At 42.4% G+C, this 17,774-nt stretch overlaps 1 protein-coding gene across 3 annotated transcripts in view; it reads right to left on the bottom strand.

Moving 5' to 3' along the window:
* FPGS (folylpolyglutamate synthase) overlaps positions 1-17,774 on the bottom strand; it is a 120,811-nt gene that overhangs the window by 20,885 nt on the left and 82,152 nt on the right. For all 3 annotated transcript variants that reach the window (XM_073600453.1, XM_073600454.1, XM_073600455.1), the window contains exons 6-10: positions 12,693-12,770; positions 12,548-12,609; positions 5,429-5,531; positions 471-548; positions 248-395 (exon numbers count right to left, since the gene is read on the bottom strand). In XM_073600453.1, coding sequence (XP_073456554.1) covers positions 248-395; positions 471-548; positions 5,429-5,531; positions 12,548-12,609; positions 12,693-12,770 — 469 coding nt within the window. The remainder of the gene's footprint in view (positions 1-247; positions 396-470; positions 549-5,428; positions 5,532-12,547; positions 12,610-12,692; positions 12,771-17,774) is intronic.

Here is a 17,774-nt window from a genome sequence, read left to right as displayed (position 1 = left end):
TTTTTTGATCAGTGTTTTTTTAACCTGAAGGTGGCAGGATAACCCAAGCTGTAATGAATATGAAGTGCCCCCGTGTCAGTAGTAGGAAATGTACTTTTTTTTTTTTGGAAAGATAAATACCTCAGCGACACATTTTACCTAAAATTACAACAATCAAGTAAAGCATCTTTCAATACGAACCCATAATCTTCAATATATTCTTTGCCCCTGATGCGGAACGCTTGCTGTACATTTTAATGTATTTTACCTTTGCATCCTCTTTGCTGAAGCCACATCTGTGCCAACTGTAGTGCCAGGGATGCATTTAATTTCTGATGATCTCCAGCCAAACCCAGATGAAGAGACTTCCCCTCCTCCTCATATTCCGCTATATCTGGGCACATGTATAAAGGGCACTGGAAGACGAACAGCATTAGTGAGCAACTGTGCAAATCAGGCCAATCAGGCAGATGTACAGAACAGAAACTTACTCCGATCTCCTTTGCTCTATTTATTAGCACCTGTAGAGGACTGGCAGGCTGAGGGACAGTAAATCCTGGAACACCCGGCTGAAAGACAACAAACCCAAGTTACAAAAGAGTCCCTGTCTAACAAAAAAGCACAAGTACAAGTACCAATAAAGCCCATTTTCCAAAATCAAAGTGATTTATAAAATTTTTTATCTGACAAGACATTATTTTGTCCCATTTATCATGAAACTAAAGTTATTTCTCTAAAGAGAAGAAGGGAGAAGTCATTCACAAACAAAACACAAGCTTTTTAAAGTGACACTAAAAAATACCCTTAAATCTGAACTCCAACTTTCTTTTCACAGAACTGAATGGAACGATCAATCTCAGCACAGATCATACTTCTGTACCATGCTGCTCTGCTGTCTGCAGATCCCCTGATATTCTGGGTTTAGTTGTGGCTTTGTATCACGTGACACTCTGTATATCCTGCTGATAGACTCTGTCCCCTTCCGCAGCCAATTCCTGTAGCAGCTAGAGTCTAGAACACACCCCCCTTTGTAGTCTTTCACTCTGCAAATTATGTAACTTCCTTGACAGCTCTGATGGTGGGTGGGATTGAATACATCCCAATTAGCATTCAATCCCATCCAGTCACACCTACAGGAAGAGTCCAAACTTCCCAAGTCCTGCCTCACAGATACCAGCTTTATTCAAGAAGGAAACCCCTTTATATAATATACACAGCCTGTTCTGAAAGCTATTGTGCTGCTGGACAGGATTGGAAGGATCACAATTAGAATTCAATGCTGCCCAGTTAAATATGCCAACCAGCGTGAACAGGAAGAGTCTCGCCCCTCTGATCCCACCCTCCCAGAGCCCTGCCCTCTGTGAACTGAGCCCTTCCTCTGTAGTCTTGCAGTAAGCCATTATTCTTTGTTATGCTGCAAGACAGGAATGACACAGGAGGAGGTACGATGCATTTACACCTTTCACCGCCCGCATGAAGGCCCAAAAACACCCACAGTAACCCTTAGACCCAACCACATCAACTGTCAGAACTGGTACAAGTGACCCACCATAGCCCGCCCTGAAGCTCAAAGGATCATGGGACATTTAGTATGAGAACTGGAAAAGGAAGTAAGCAGGCAGTCAGAGAACTTTGAAATTCAGCCAGGAGGAGGAGTAACATCACAGACACAGAAACCTGCTGTATACAGCTAAAGGAGGGAAGTTATAACTGACAGTGTGGCTGGGATTGACACATACACAATGCATCTGTTTTAAGGAGCAAAAGCTGGAGTTACTCTTTAAAGTGGTTCTAAAGGCTGAAGGCTTTTTACCTTCATGCATTTTTGCCAGTGAGCCACGGGGGGGGGGTTGGGGGGAGCCACGGCTCTATGTCTTATGGACGCACAGCTTTCTCTGGGGGCACTGCTGGAGGGGGAGGAGCACCAGCAGGGGACCCGAAAAGAAGAGTATTAGAGCTTCTCAGTGCAAAACCACTGCACAGAGCAGGCAAGTATAACATGTTTATTTATTGTTAAACAAAGCTTTAATTTCACTTTAAGGTGGCCATAGATGGATCAAAAGTCGACCATTTCAGCAGGGACTGGCCATCTGTAGCCGTTCCCATTTGTGAAAAGTCGATCTAATGACCGACTTCTCACAAACAGGCTTGCTGGAAAATTGTGTTCCATCGGTGTATTTGGGTAACGGAGGAGTCTTGCTGTCAGAACACAATTCAGTGGGCAGGATTCCCACATCAATCTCACTTGTAGGGGATTCCATCAATCGAAAAAAATTAAATAAAAAAAATAACGAATGTATGGCCAGCTTTATTCTTCAAAAATTATTCACACACATTTACTACTTAATGGCCCAGTTTCATGAAGTTGCTTCTTACTGTGTTTTTCTGCCTTCTTTCAAACAGAATATTGGCATGCATTTAAAAAAGGGGATTCATTCCAGAGATGGAACGATAATTCTCCCGCACTACAAGACTCTGGTCCGGCCGCACCTGGAGTATGCTGTCCAGTTCTGGGTACCAGTCCTCAGGAAGGATGTACTGGAAATGGAGCGAGTACAAAGAAGGGCAACAAAGCTAATAAAGGGTCTGGAGGATATTAGTTATGGGGAAAAGTTGTGAGCACTGAACTTATTCTCTCTGGATAAGAGACGCTTGAGAGGGGATATGATTTCAATATACAAATACTGTACTGGTGACCCCACAATAGGGATAAAACTTTTTCGCAGAAGAGAGTTTAATAAGACTCGTGGCCACTCATTAAAATGAGAAGAAAAGAGGTTTAACCTTAAACTACATAGAGGGTTCTTTACTGTAAGAGCGGCAAGGATGTGGAATTCCCTTCAAAAGCCGGTGGTCTCAGAGGGGAGCATTGATAGTTTCAAGAAACTATTAGATAAGCACCTGAATGACCGCAACATACAGGGATATACAAAGTAATACTGACATATAATCACACACAAATAGGTTGGATTTGATGGACTTGTGTCTTTTTTGAACCTCACCTACAATGTAACTATGTAACTCCTCTGTGAGTACCCAAACCTATCCTTTTCCCCCTAACTTCTGTTTGTTTGGAACAAGCAGTGCATGTTAGTTGCAGTCATGTACACTACATATCTTATAGTCCATGGTGTCTCAAGAGAAAGCAAGAGAGGGTGGCTAAATTCTTACATATAGTAGGACCATGGAAAACAAACGTAGCCATCCTCTTACAGGAAGTCGGATCAAATACTTGAATAAAAATTTCCTTTTTTTAAAACCCAAAGTTTAGTGTTGCATTAACAGCAACAGACTAACCAGGTCTGTCTGATACTGCTCTATTGATGCTCAACCACAGGCTGTGAAGCAGCTTATCTGTATTGCAGAACTGCAATAGAGAAATATCAGGTCACCAACCTGGATGTGCTGTATGGCACACATATGGGTACAAATTGGCAAACCAAACATTTCCCTATATGTATTTTATCCATTTGCCTACAGTTCTGCTGCAAATGGGCCAATTGTTAAAGTAGAAGTTCACCCTAACACTAAACTCTCTAAATCTAAAGACATCCACAATCTAACACTACCCTACCTAGCCCTGTAAAGAAGAAATTAGCATACATACATTTTTTGAAGCTGCGCAGGTCCGGTCTCCAGCGGCAGAAGCTCTGTAGAGGACACGGCCGACAACGGCTGTGAAATGAATAGGAATTGACGTCACCCATAGAGTTACTATGGGGCTTCCGTTGTCAGCTACCTCCTCTGCAGCGGCCTCCAGAGCGAAAGCACCGCTGACAGCTCAGCGTGCGATCGGAGCCGCTTCAGAAAAGGTATGTATAGCGATTTCTTCTTTACAGGGCTAGATAGGTTAGTCTTAGATTGTGGATGTCTGTAGATGTAGAGATTTTAGTGTTAGGGTGAGCTTCTACTTTAAATTCACATCTTGTATAAGCTTCCATTGGCCTTCTTGTAAATGTTAGATGCCTGGTTGTGACTGACTTGAGTGACAAACTTGGAGAAAGCATGTGGTACAAGTGTGTCAGAATTCATTATTTTTATAACATTTTTCAAATACCTTGCTTCACAGGCACCAGGGCTGACTGCATTCTCGCCAACTTTGTGTATAACCACAAGGTACTCTATACAGGTACTGTATAGAGCAAATAATTTGCATGTTAACTGATAAAAATTTGAATAAAAAAAATGTGCTTACAAGGTGATGACCTATCATGGCACATAACTAGACAACTCCTATCAAATGTTGGGTCACAATTAAACGTACAGAAATATCTCTTTGCAAAAGACAGTAGAGGGAGAGATAGGATGCAATGGTAAATTACACGTTACAGGGCCCCGCCCCTTCATCAGGACTCTCAAGGATATCAGTGGAAGTACTACATACTCAGCGACTATCAATCTGGACAAGTTGTTCTTTCACCTTCTGTCTCTCTGGCATCCTTTTCAGCACATTTACCATTGCACCTCCCCCTGTCAGATTTTGTGAAGAGATTCTTCGCACCTTTAATTGTGGCCTGATATCTGATGGGAGTTGTATTGCCTGGTTATATACCCTGATCAGGCTGTCCCTTTTCAAGTGCATTTTTATTCCATTATTATCGACTAAAAGGCGATTTATCTGCACTATGCAGGGCACTCTGTTTTATTATTATTTCTATACTTCTACCAGCTCAGCAACAGAGATAGACAAAGAATCTGCATGGAAGCTAGGAAACTAGCGTTCTTAATAGAAGGGATCAGCGCAAATCTCTGCAGTTCTTTCCTGACCCCCCCCCCCCCCAAAAAAAAAAATTATAAAGAAGAAAAAGAAAGACATAGTTTCTCGCCATGAAAAGGATGCCCTTGTCAACATCACTCTACTCCCTCCTCCTGTCAGCAAATGCACCAAAGGTACACCCAACTTTCTTCTAAGTCAGCCTCTCCATTTCACAGTCTAAGTGCTGCTATACAAGATACTACCGTAGGCCTCTACTGAGACAGATCCAAACACTTATCTACTTGCCTATACAGTTAAGCTGGCTGCACACCTATGTGTTCAGGTAAGACCCATGCTTTACCACATTACCGCAATTTGTAGCACTGTGTGAATACATAACTGCATTCATTTGAATATTTTTTTTTAGACCTGACAGGAGTTCAGCTTTAAAAGTAAAAAAGTATAGGAATTTTATAGGGGGGGAGATTATACTTACCTAGGTGGATGCAGCATCTGTCCCCCACCAGCTCTAAGACTGAGAACTGAGCGACCAAACAACGGCGATCGCTCGATTCTCAGAGCTCCCTGAATAGAGAGCTGGTGACTTTTACTGGAGCGTTGGGCTGTGGAGGGGGCGGAAGCGGTTGGCTCAGGCTCTCAGCAGCTTGCGAGGTGAACAACAACTGTTGTAGTGATAATGCCACAAAGATAGCTGGCCGGACAGAAAAACACAAGTATACATCAATTCCCAACCTTCAATATGCCCCCTTTTTGCCAGGCAATCTTCTCAATAGTGTCTCCCAGAATGGCTGTGTGGTCAATACCAAGCGAGGATATTCCACAAACAATGGGTTTCCTAAAGGAAAGAAAAACAAAAAGGAAAAATCAAAATGCATGTGAAATTGATGAACTGTTAAGGCAAAGTAAAATTATGGCTTATTAGTAGTTATTACCACAACAGACATAATCCATGACATGCCAAGTTCAAGCTACTGGCTAACTAATAACTGGACAACTAATCCAGGGTAAATAAAACCTGAAACCTTAGGCTTGCAAAAAAAAAAAAAAAAAAGTACACTTTAATCTTTTAACCATCAAAAATCTAAAAAGAGACCTAGATAAGTATTTGGCAAAATAGCCTGTTAAGTTTAACCACTTCAGCCCCGGAAGATTTGGCTGCTGCATGACCGGGCCATTTTTTGTGATTCGGCACTGTGTCGCTTTTACTGACATTTGCGCGGTCGTGCGACATTGCACCCAAACAAAATTGATGTCCTTTTTTTCCCCATAAATAGAGCTTTCTTTTGGTGGTATTTGATCACCTCTGCGGTTTTTATTTTTTGCGCTATAAACAAAAAAAGAGCGACAATTTTGAAAAAAAAAAAAGCAATATTTTTTACTTTTTGCTATAATAAATATCCCCCAAAGTATATAAAAAAAAAAAACATTTTTCTTCCTCAGTTTAGGACGATATGTATTCTTCTACATATTTTAGGAAAAAAAAAAACAAAAACAAAAAAACAAACAAAAAAAAAAAAAACAATAAGCGTATATTTATTGGTTTGCGCAAAATTTATAGCGTCTACAAAATAGGGGATAGTTTTATGGCATTTTTATTATTCATTTTTTTTTTAAATTAGTAATGGCGGCGATCTGCGATTTTTATCGGGACTGCGACATTATGGCGGACACATCGGACATTTTTTACACTATTTTGGGACCACTGTCTTTTCTACAGCGATCAGTGCTATAAAAATGCATTGATTACTGTGTGACACTGCCAGTGAAGGGGTTAACCACTAGGGGGTGGTGAAGGGGTTAAGTGTGTCCTAGGGAGTGATCCTTCTGCAGAAATCACCTAACCAATTGCCGGTTTTCGTCACATGATCAGCACTGGCAAAATGTTTAACCTCAGCGAGGATAAATATTTTGTGGCTTCTTTTACGTGAATGCCCCATTCAGGGCTGTGATTTGCTGGAAAGGGCATGCACAGGTGTTCCATGCATGTTCGTCCACATGCTGGCAATCCCATAGACGTCTACTGGGACCTGCCTGCTGCTGCACAGACACAGCCGCAGTGTGACATCCATACGCATGCATGGCTCAGAACACACCCATTTTGAGTTCAGGGAAAGAAGTAATATTGGGACACAGCGGCTGTGTCTGTGCAGCATGTGTCCCAATAGAAGTCTATAGGACTGCCAGCATAGGGATGCATGAAACACCTCTGAATCCCCTTGCCAGCAAACACGGCCCTGCACAGGGCACACAACTAATCACCCAAAGTGAATGGGACCTTACTCTCTATTTACCTATTCCTCCAAGATTGCCAAAACAGATTTATTATAAAACAATTTTTAGTATAATTTAACTTCGTTTATCTCATTGGACTGTTTGAACTGGAATAATAAACCATTTTTACTGAATGCCGTACCCATGAATAAAATGATACTAAAGGCAAAAAAAAAAATATATATATATTTCTTGCCGTCTGTCACTAACACTGATAAAGTAGTTTGTTTTTTTGAGTCTTCTCTGACTTTTTTTTTTTTTTTAACCTGTTGGTCCTGCTGCTATTTTTCAACTTCCATCAACAAACCAAACAGTACAGCAAAAGCAGAAGTTAGAGTGTGTTGAGACAAATCATTTATCACTGACAGGGGTGCTTATAATGGTCAGCTTTTATTACTATGGCTAAAACCTTTATCCTAAATAGAACAAAAAAACACATTGCTCTAACTGATCAAAAAGGCATTTTCTGGAGTGAAGCTTTAACCACTTCAGTACTGGGCACTTTGACCCCCTTCCTGCCCAAGCCATTTTTCAGTGTTGAATTACGCGGCCATGCTACACTGTAACCATGTGAAATTTTTATCATTTTCGTCACACAAATATAGCTTTACTTTGGCGATATTTAATCACTGCTGTTTTTTTTTTTTTTTTTAATAAAAAAAATAAAATGAGGTTTCTTAGTTTCTGTCAGTAAATTTTTTAAATAAGTAATTTTTCTCCTTGACTGATGTGTGCTGATGAGGTGGCACTTATGGGCACCAATATGCCATGGATAGGCAGCACTGACTGGCATCACTAATGGGCACTGATTTCTGGTACTGGTGGGCACTGATTGCACTTTATTGTAATCAAGGCACTGATCATCAGTGCCCTGATTGCCTGTCTTGCTGTCTCCTACGAGGCGATGCCGCTGATCGGCTCTCCTCGAAACACACTCCGTCAGTGTGAGGTGATGAGAGGCGATTACCGGCACTTTTGTATTTACATGTGACCGACTGTGATTGGACACAGCCGATCACATGGTTAAAGAGAAGTACATCTTTGCCAGCACACCATGGATCAGCAGACAAGGTTGTCCAAAAAAGGTTTTTTAATCGAAAATGGTCACATCACAAGGGGGGTGCAACGTTTCGGGGCCGCGCAGGACCCCTTCGTCAGGCAAGTGATGGGGTGCACAGTGAAATACAACATATATATAGTGGTCACCAATAATGAGAACAACGAGTGCAGAGTGAGAGAATTAGTCCCCTCCCCTCCCATTGACGTCAATCTGACGTCAGAATCCTGCCAGGATCATTTAAAATTAATAGTTTGTATAGATACTGTATAATCATAACAATACTTGCAAGCCTACAATGATATAATACAATACCAAGTTGTGTAAGTAACTGTCATAAATCGTGTGCGATCGGCAAGGATTGTCAATTCCGCCCGCTCGGGGTACACTATTTTCTATGACCCAGCGACTGTCAGTCAGCTGGAGGTCCAGGGAGCCAATAGCATGGCGCCGCGTGTGTAGCGCATGCGTCCGGCTCGCTGGCAACCACTGGATACGAAGGACGCCTGGCAGCGGGGCCGCCGTCGTCACGGAAACCCGTGACGTGCGGCCGACGCCACGTATGGTAACCAAGGGGAGGAGGGAGCGAACGGGGAGAGGAGAGAGGGAAAAGGAAAAGCGATAAAGCGGGGAAGAGCAAGTGTAGGTGCTGAAAGAAATAGCGTGTAGGTGGGGAGTGAAGGAAAGAGATGCCATGACAAGAACAAAAGAATAAAGCAAAAAGGAAAGAAAAGTAAAATAGAACGGAATAGAGCGTATGAGAGCGACATGTCATAGCAAACATGTCAGGGTAAAAGAGGAAAAAAAAACATACAGGGGGGGAAGGAAAGAAGAAGGGGGGAGTGCGGAGAAGGTGAGAAAAGAGGGGTGGGGGGAGAAACGGGGGAGAGAGGAGAGGAGAAAAGGGAAAGAAAGACTCTGGGATATCAAATGTGATTGCCAGCGGGAGCCCGAGGGCTAAATAATGCCCAGTAAATGTAGTTTAGCTGAATAATGCCCAAAATTGTAATTGGGAATACGGTACCAGACTCATTGTCATAAATACAATAATACAAAAACCAAAAACGGTCAGAGTGCCCGCTGGATGATTACCACTGATAAATGCCAGATGTATAAAAGAAATGAGAAAGCAGAAAAAGATCCCCAAAGGGGAGAGTAGTACCAGGTATATATAAACATACAAGGTAAATAAACATCCGATGAGTAATTGCTAGACCAATATCATGATTGCACATTTTACATCATACTGATAACCATATCCTGGATGGAAAAGAAAACATGCATGTGAGACAATCATCTTTCATCAATAAAGCATGTAAACGACAAGTTAGTATTGAGTCCCCCAGGGTGTACCGTGCCCAAGGTATAAATCCAGTAGGCCTCACGGCGGAGAAGTAACAGATTTCGGTCCCCTCCTCTATGGGGAGGTTTGATGTGCTCAATCACCATTCCACGGAGCTCATGTGTTTGATGTTTAGCTGTTACAAAGTGTAATGCCACCGGTTTGTTGGGATCAGCCTGTTCACCCTTTTTGGTTTTGGCCAGGGCGACCCTGATGTCGCTTCTATGTTTCTGGAATCTTTTCTTAAACGGGCCAACAGTCTTACCCACATATGATAATGTACAGGGGCATTTCAGCACATATACACAAAAATCGGTATTGCAGTTATTTCCCTTATCCTTCTTTCCCCTTTTTTTCTTTTTTTCCTTTTTCTTCTTCTTTCCTTTTTTTCCTTTTTTCCCTTTTTTTTCTCTTCCTTTTCTTTTTTTCTTTTTCCCTTTTTTTCTCTTTTTTTCCTTTTCCCCTTTCTTTTCCCCTCATTTTCCTTTTTTTTCCTTTTTTTCCCCCCCTTTTTGCCTCTGTTCCCTTTTTCCTTTTTTTCTTTTTCTTTTTTTCTCTTTTTTCCTTTTTTCCCTTTTTTTTCCCCTTTTTTTCCTTTCTTTTTTCCTTTCTTTCTTTTTTTCTCTCTTCCTTTTTCTTTCTGCTTTTTTCCTTTTCTCCCTCTTTCCTTTTCTTTTCCCTTTTTTATTTCATTATTTTTTTATTTCTTATTTTTTATTTTCATTTTTATTTTTTATTTTTATTTTTATTATTTTTTATTTTGAATAATGTTCCCTGCCCTACGCACTGTTACTTGTCCTATATTCCCTTGCACACTGTGATTTATTCACTATATTCCATCTATTTGATTTTATTTTTTCCTCTCTTTTCTCCCCCCCCCCCCTTTTTTTCCCCCACTTTTTTTCCCCTTCTTCTTTCCTTCCCCCCCTGTATGTTTTTTTTCCTCTTTTACCCTGACATGTTTGCTATGACATGTCGCTCTCATACGCTCTATTCCGTTCTATTTTACTTTTCTTTCCTTTTTGCTTTATTCTTTTGTTCTTGTCATGGCATCTCTTTCCTTCACTCCCCACCTACGCGCTATTTCTTTCAGCACCTACACTTGCTCTTCCCCGCTTTATCGCTTTTCCTTTTCCCTCTCTCCTCTCCCCGTTCGCTCCCTCCTCCCCTTGGTTACCATACGTGGCGTCGGCCGCACGTCACGGGTTTCCGTGACGACGGCGGCCCCACTGCCAGGCGTCCTTCGTATCCAGTGGTTGCCAGCGAGCCGGGCGCATGCGCTACACACGCGGCGCCATGCTATTGGCTCCCTGGACCTCCAGCTGACTGACAGTCGCTGGGTCATAGAAAATAGTGTACCCCGAGCGGGCGGAATTGACAATCCTTGCCGATCGCACACGATTTATGACAGTTACTTACGCAACTTGGTATTGTATTATATCATTGTAGGCTTGCCAGTATTGTTATGATTATACAGTATCTATACAAACTATTAATTTTAAATGATCCTGGCGGGATTCTGACGTCAGATTGACGTCAATGGGAGGGGAGGGGACTAATTCTCTCACTCTGCACTTGTTGTTCTCATTATTGGTGACCACTATATATATGTTGTATTTCACTGTGCACCCCATCACTTGCCTGACGAAGGGGTCCTGCGCGGCCCCGAAACGTTGCACCCCCCTTGTGATGTGACCATTTTCGATTAAAAAACCTTTTTTGGACAACCTTGTCTGCTGATCCATGGTGTGCTGGCGAAGATGTACTTCTGTTTGATGCTTCCAGAACCCAACTGGTAATCGTTACAGCACCCGTTAATGCTCTATGCCGTTTACCCGGGAACGTGTGCGACTGGAATATTGAATTCACATGGTTAAAGAGCCGCGTCAGCGTCTCTTTACAGAGATCGGTGTCGGGAGCCGCCGTTCGGGTGCACTGTCATAAGACATCCACCCAGAACGAGAGCCGTACCATCCCTGTGTCATTCGACGGTGGGCAAGTGGTTAATTTGTTTGTAATAAATGTAAAGTCTGTCTAAATCCACTAGTTCATTTAATACTACCCTCTTCAGACAGAGCTACTGTCCAAGGGTGTCTCCATTGCTCCTACACAGGTAGAGGAGCCACCCTAAGACAGGAAAGCGTGTTACTGGCCAGATCACCGGGTGAAAATGAAGGAAGGAAAAAAAACTAAACACAGAAAACGAATGCAGCCAACACTTCCAAGTAAACTGCAATAGAGTACATTTATGGTTTTGATACCACACACTTTAAAGTGGAATTGCAGGCAAGGCATAACTACTCTTAAAGTGATTGTAAAGTCTTTTTTTTTTTTTTTTTTTATATATAAAAATAAACATGTTCTATTTACCTGCTCTGTGCAGTGGATTTGCACAGAGCAGCCCAGATCCTCCTCTTCTCGGGTCCCTGCCTTGAGCTTTTGGCCTCCTGTTGAGTGCCCCCACAGCAAGTAGCTTGCTTGAAGCCGAGTCATAGCTCTGTATGTCCATTCAGACATGGAGCCCCAATTCGGCCCTACCCCCTCTCTCTGTCTCAGCCAATCAGGAGGAAAGTCCCAGATGGCTTAGTCACTCATGGACATCGCTGGGTAGAGATATGGGGCTCAGGGAAGTATTAGGGGGGCTGCTGCACACAGGTTTCACAACCCCTTTAAAATTGCTTCCCAGTCCTAACACCTACGCTGACTAACCTGTGTAAGAAAGATGTATATACTTCCATATTTTCAGGCCACTCCAGTCCTGTCACATGATCTAGTTCCTCTGTGTCAGCCAACAGCGGCTGCGGGGGAGAGGAGGGAGTACCAACAATGGACAGGCCATAGGAGCCTATGGGTAATGTCACTGCTCCCAGGCTGTCCAGCAACTGTCAACCACTCTCACCACTGCAGCTGCCACTGGCTGACACATAAAGGGGTTGGACTGGAGCGGCTTGAAAAGTATATACATCTTTCTCACAGGTTAGTCAGCATAAGTGTTTGGGGGGGGGGGGGGCAGTTTTACATTTAGTTGGGGTTTAGTTTGGAATTCCACTTTAAGCCTATTTCCATTGTCATTAAAAGCATGCATGGAGTTGCCAAATGTGTAGAAGTCTACTTCATATCCCATCACCTCTTCTTCAGAAGACAGGTGATCTTGCACATTTTGTCAGCAAACATTACTTACTTGATAATATTTGTGCAGTCATAAGCTCCACCGATTCCCACCTCCAGTACAGCCAGATCTACCTGTGATAGAAAAAGACAAGATGTGAGCTCAGGAGAAGGATCCAGGCTCTGAGCGAGCTCCATCACTTATGAAATTTACAAACCTTCTCCTGAAGGAACACATGGAACGCCATAATGGTCAGGAAGCGGAAGTAAGCGGGCATGGAGCAGAAGTCATCAGTCTAGAGAAGGGAACAAGAATATGGTTACTGTTCTGTACAGGAAGGTCATACTGAATGGTGGTCTTAAAAGGTAAAGCAGAATTAATTTTAGTTGCAGCCAATTTTTGCATGTTTGTAAGTTTTTACCCCTAATGGTAAGTTTGTGCCCTTTAGTATTCTTTATTTTATAAAACATTTAACTACTTGCAGCCCAGGTCAATCCTGGCAAAAAAAAAATGGCAGGGTTTTACATCTGCCAGAGTTGGAAGTGCAGTCATAATATCGCTTCTGGCCTCCCGGGGTCATAGAGATGGCCAGGGACCTTCTGGCGCCACCTGCAGATCTCCGACTCCCTGATCGCATGGGAGAGCCCAGAGAGGCACCGGAGGGCAGCCGAAAGGGGGGGGGGGGGGGGGGGGAGTCTGGGGTAATCGACATATCCTCCCGTTGCCCGCAAAAGCAATCCAGCGGCTAAACAGCTGCTAGGATGGCTTTTACTACAAAAGTAATCGCCAGTTGGAAAAAATAAATAAAAAATGATATGCCTGGCATCATCCAGATAACATAAAAGATCAAGATGACAGCCCTGGAATTAAAGTTCAAGTAAAGCAGCTGTATGTCAAACCCTATAGCAAGGGATACCACAATACTCCTTCAATCTATATACAGCTCTGACCTGTAGCATCAATAGCTAAATTACTTAAGGGGTAATATATATATATAATACACACACACACACACACACACACACACACACACACACACACACACACACACACACACAAGTACAAAAAAAATTGTGTTACCAAAATATCCATATACCAATGAATATATTGTCCATTATACAAGTAAAAAGTGCTATAGTGCTGTGCAAAAAAACCCTTACAAAAGTGTTCAATAAATCTGCAAGGTTTTGTTTTAAAAAGTGCTACAGTGGTGTGCAAATATACAATGCAATAATTTGTTGTTATCCTATTAAAAAGTGCTATGCTGCTGTGCAAAAAAAAATAAAAAAATCCATAAACAAAGTGTCCAATAAATCTTCAAGGCTTTTAAAAAGTGCCACAGTGCTGTGCAAGCAATATACGTGTTCCCAATCTTCCAAAAACGTGCTCCACAACCTTTGGCACACCAGACCGCCACAACCACCCACTACAGGTAAGTCAAGTATAGCCTGTTATTATGAGGGGGTTCCCAATTGTTCTGATGTTCCTCCACTATCACCGGGGAATCGTATTTTATTTACAATGAAAACACTTTAAAATCCACTGCAGTGCAATCCTCGAAACATCAACTTTGTGTTGTATCATGCATTACCACTCTCGCTAGCTTCTTCCTGGTCTGATCTCCAGGTGTATGAGACGTCACTTCTGGGTGTAGTTTACATGATGGTGTCACATCCCGTAGGGTCTCAATATCGGTGTGAGGCCATCACGCAAACTACACCCGGAATGATACAACACAAAGTTGATGTACCAAGGATTGCACTGCAGTGGATTTTAAAGTGTTTTAATTGTAAATACCCCTTGGTGCAAGGTGTAGCACTGCTACATGAGAGTAGGCTTATTGAGCTTTTTAATATAAACATTTAGGGTTTTACACTATGCAGATTTCCCTTTGCTTTTTCATGTGATGTCTTAATGAGCTATGCGAGAGGATTGCTGGTTTAAGTACAAGAGGAGGAACAATTCCCCAGTGATAGCGGAGAATCATCAGAACTATTGGGAAATGGGAACCCTGTTATAACAACATGCTATACAAGACTTACCTGTAGTGGGTGGTCGTGGAGATCTGGAAAGTTCTCTGGTGTGGAAAAAGTGGCGGAGCACGTTGGAAGATTGGGAACACGTGCAAGCAATATTCAACACTGTAGCAAAGTCCTGAAGATTTATTGGACACCTTTTATGGATTTTTTTTTTTTTGTATAGCACTTCTTAATTGGTTAACAAAAAATGATTGCATTATATATTGTTTGCACAGCACTGTGCCACTTTTTTTAAAAAACCTTGAAGGTTTATTGGACAATTTTTATGGATTTTTTGCACAGCACTTTTTACTTGTATAACAGATTATTGCATACGGACAAAATATGTATGGATATTTTGGTAACACCAATTTTTTACACCGAGAGATAGATAGATATATCTATCACACACGTACACACAGTATCTCACAAAAGTGAGTACACCCCTCACATTTTTGTAAACATTTTATTTCATCTTTTCATGTGACAACACTGAAGAAATGACTCTTTTCTACAATGTAAAGTAGTGAGTGTACAGCTTATATAACAGTATAAATTTGCTGTCCCTTCAAAATAACTCAACACACAGCCATTAATGTCTAAACCGATGGCAACAAAAGTGAGTACACCCCTAAGTGAAAATGTCCAAATTGGGCCCATAGTGTCAATATTTTGTGTGGCCACATCACTTTCCAGCACTGCCTTAATCCTGTTGGCATGGAGTTCACCAGAGCTTCACAGTTTGCCACTGGAGTCCTCTTCCACTCCTCCACGACGACATCACGGAGATGGTGGATGTTAGGGACCTTGCGCTCCTCCACCTTCAGTTTCAGGATGCCCCACAGATGCTCAATAGGGTTTAGGTCTGGAGACATGCTTGGCCAGTCCATCACCTTTACTCTCAGCTTCTTTAGCAAGGCAGTGGTCATCTTTGAGCTGTGTTTGGGGTCGTTATGTTGGAATACTGCCCTGCAGTCCAGTCTCTGAAGGGAGGGGATCATGCTCTGTTTCAGTATGTCACAGTACATGTTAGCATTCATGTTCCCTCAATGAACTGTAGCTCCCCAGTGACGGTGTTCTATCGGATAGTGCCCGCGCATGCGCAGTATGGAATTGCACTCCAGCTGATTAGGAGGTATCTCTCTACGGGAGATACCATTTCATGGGCACAATTGAGACCTATACAAACAGTGGAAGGAGACCGTAGTTGTCAGATTGTGCATCACACAGGCAAAACCAGCCGTTCAACACACCAAACCCGCCCTGCAACACAGACAAAACCGGACCATCAGCACACTGTAAAGCCACCCTGCAACAGCGAGGCACAATCTGACAACTATGGTCTCCCTCCGCTGTTTGTATAGGTTTCAATTGTGCCCGTGAAATGGTATCTCCCATCGAGAGATGCCTCCTACGATGTGTGAATGCTCCATGGTTACATCAGGCCAGATGATCAGCAAATCAGCTGGAGTGCCCCTCAGTACTGCGCACTTTTCAATGGAGGGCACTATCCGATAGAACACCGGCAGCACTCATGCAGCCCCAGACTATGACACTCCCACAACCTGGTTGCTGCCACACCAGTTGACACCATCTGAACCAAATGAGTTTATCTTGGTCTCATCAGACCACAGGACATGGTTCCAGTAATGTATGTCCTTAGTCTGCTTGTCTTCAGCAAACTGTTTGCGGGCTTTCTTGTGCATCATCTTTAGAAGAGGCTTCCTTCTGGGACGACAGCCATGCACACCGATTTGATGCAGTGTGTGGTGAGTGGTCTGAGCACTGACAGGCTGACCCCCCACCCCTTCAACCTCTGCAGCAATGATGACAGCACTCATACGTCTATTTCCAAAGACAACCTCTGAATATGACACCGAGCATGTGCACTCAACTTCTTTGGTGGACCACGGGGAGGCCTGTTCTGAGTGGAACTTGTATTGTTAACCCGCTGTATGGTCTTGGTCACCGTGCTGCAGCTCAGTTTCAGGGTCTTGGCAATCTTCTTATAGCCTAGGCCATCTTCATGTAGAGCAACAATTCTTTTTTTCAGATCCTCAGAGTTCACTGCCATGTTGAACTTCCAGCGACCAGTATAAGAGAGTGAGAGCGATAACACCAAATTTAACACACCTGCTCCTCATTCACATCTGAGACCTTGTAACACTAAAGAGTCACATGACACCAGGGAGGGAAAATAGCCAATTGGGCCCAATGTGGACATTTTCACTTAAGGGTGTACTCACTTTTGTTGCCCAGGTTTAGACATTAATGACTGTGTGTTGAGTTATTTTGAGGGGACAGCAAATCGACACTGTTATACAAGCTGTACACTCACCTTTACATTGTAGCAAAGTGTCATTTCTCCAGTATTGTCACATGAAAAGATATAAAATATTTACAAAAATGTGAGATACTGTATATCTCTAACCATATAAGCTGGTTATTTATATTTACCACTGCATATAGATGTTCAAGAATAAATTGTATTTATTTAAAGTTTACATATTAACTAAGTTATACACTGCACTTTTTTTTTTTTAGAGGTTTTTATCTGATCAAAAGAATAAATCAGCCAACTAATCGATTATGAAAATAATACTTATTTTCAGCCCTAATAAATCCCTTACCACCTTGCAGCATACTTGTAGTACTCTGCATACTAAACAGGGCTTATAATACTGTCAAACTGCAGGGTCAAAAAACGTCTAAAGCCTCGTACACACGATACAATTGTTGACCAACCGAGAGTCTGATTTTTGTCCAAAGGGTGTGTGCCAGGATCTTGTCTTGCATACTAACGGCACACAATTGTCGTGCCAAACGCGAATGTAGTGACGTACTACGAGGAATTTCAGCTCTTGAGCGTCACCCATTGGGCCCCTTCTGCTAATTTTGTGTATGGCGAGCTTCGATTCGGAGCATGCATGCCTTTACTTTCAACTTTTGTGTGATGGATTTGTGTACTGACCATACAAAAATCTGACGTCAAACCGATGTCCGCCGAATATTTACTAGCCTGTCATCCAACATTTTTTGGCGGAAAATTGGACAACAATTGTCAAAAGGAGCGTACTAACAGTAAGATTTTTTTCAAATAACAATTTTTTATTGATCATAGCATCAAATATGTGAACATGAGTCAAGCACAGTAGTGTACAGATAGCACTGAGAGAGTAAGAAAGCCAGTGCATGTATAAGAACAGTAAACAGTACATTATGTTGTAAGTATATGAAGCAGTTACATCACATGTGTTGTCAATTAATAAGTAGCATTTGCC

The sequence above is a fragment of the Aquarana catesbeiana genome, linkage group LG09, assembly GCF_042186555.1.
Source record: "Aquarana catesbeiana isolate 2022-GZ linkage group LG09, ASM4218655v1, whole genome shotgun sequence".
NCBI classification, from domain to species: domain Eukaryota; kingdom Metazoa; phylum Chordata; class Amphibia; order Anura; family Ranidae; genus Aquarana; species Aquarana catesbeiana.
Note: the sequence above shows the minus strand (reverse complement) of the source record. Positions and strands in the feature narration are given on the sequence as shown.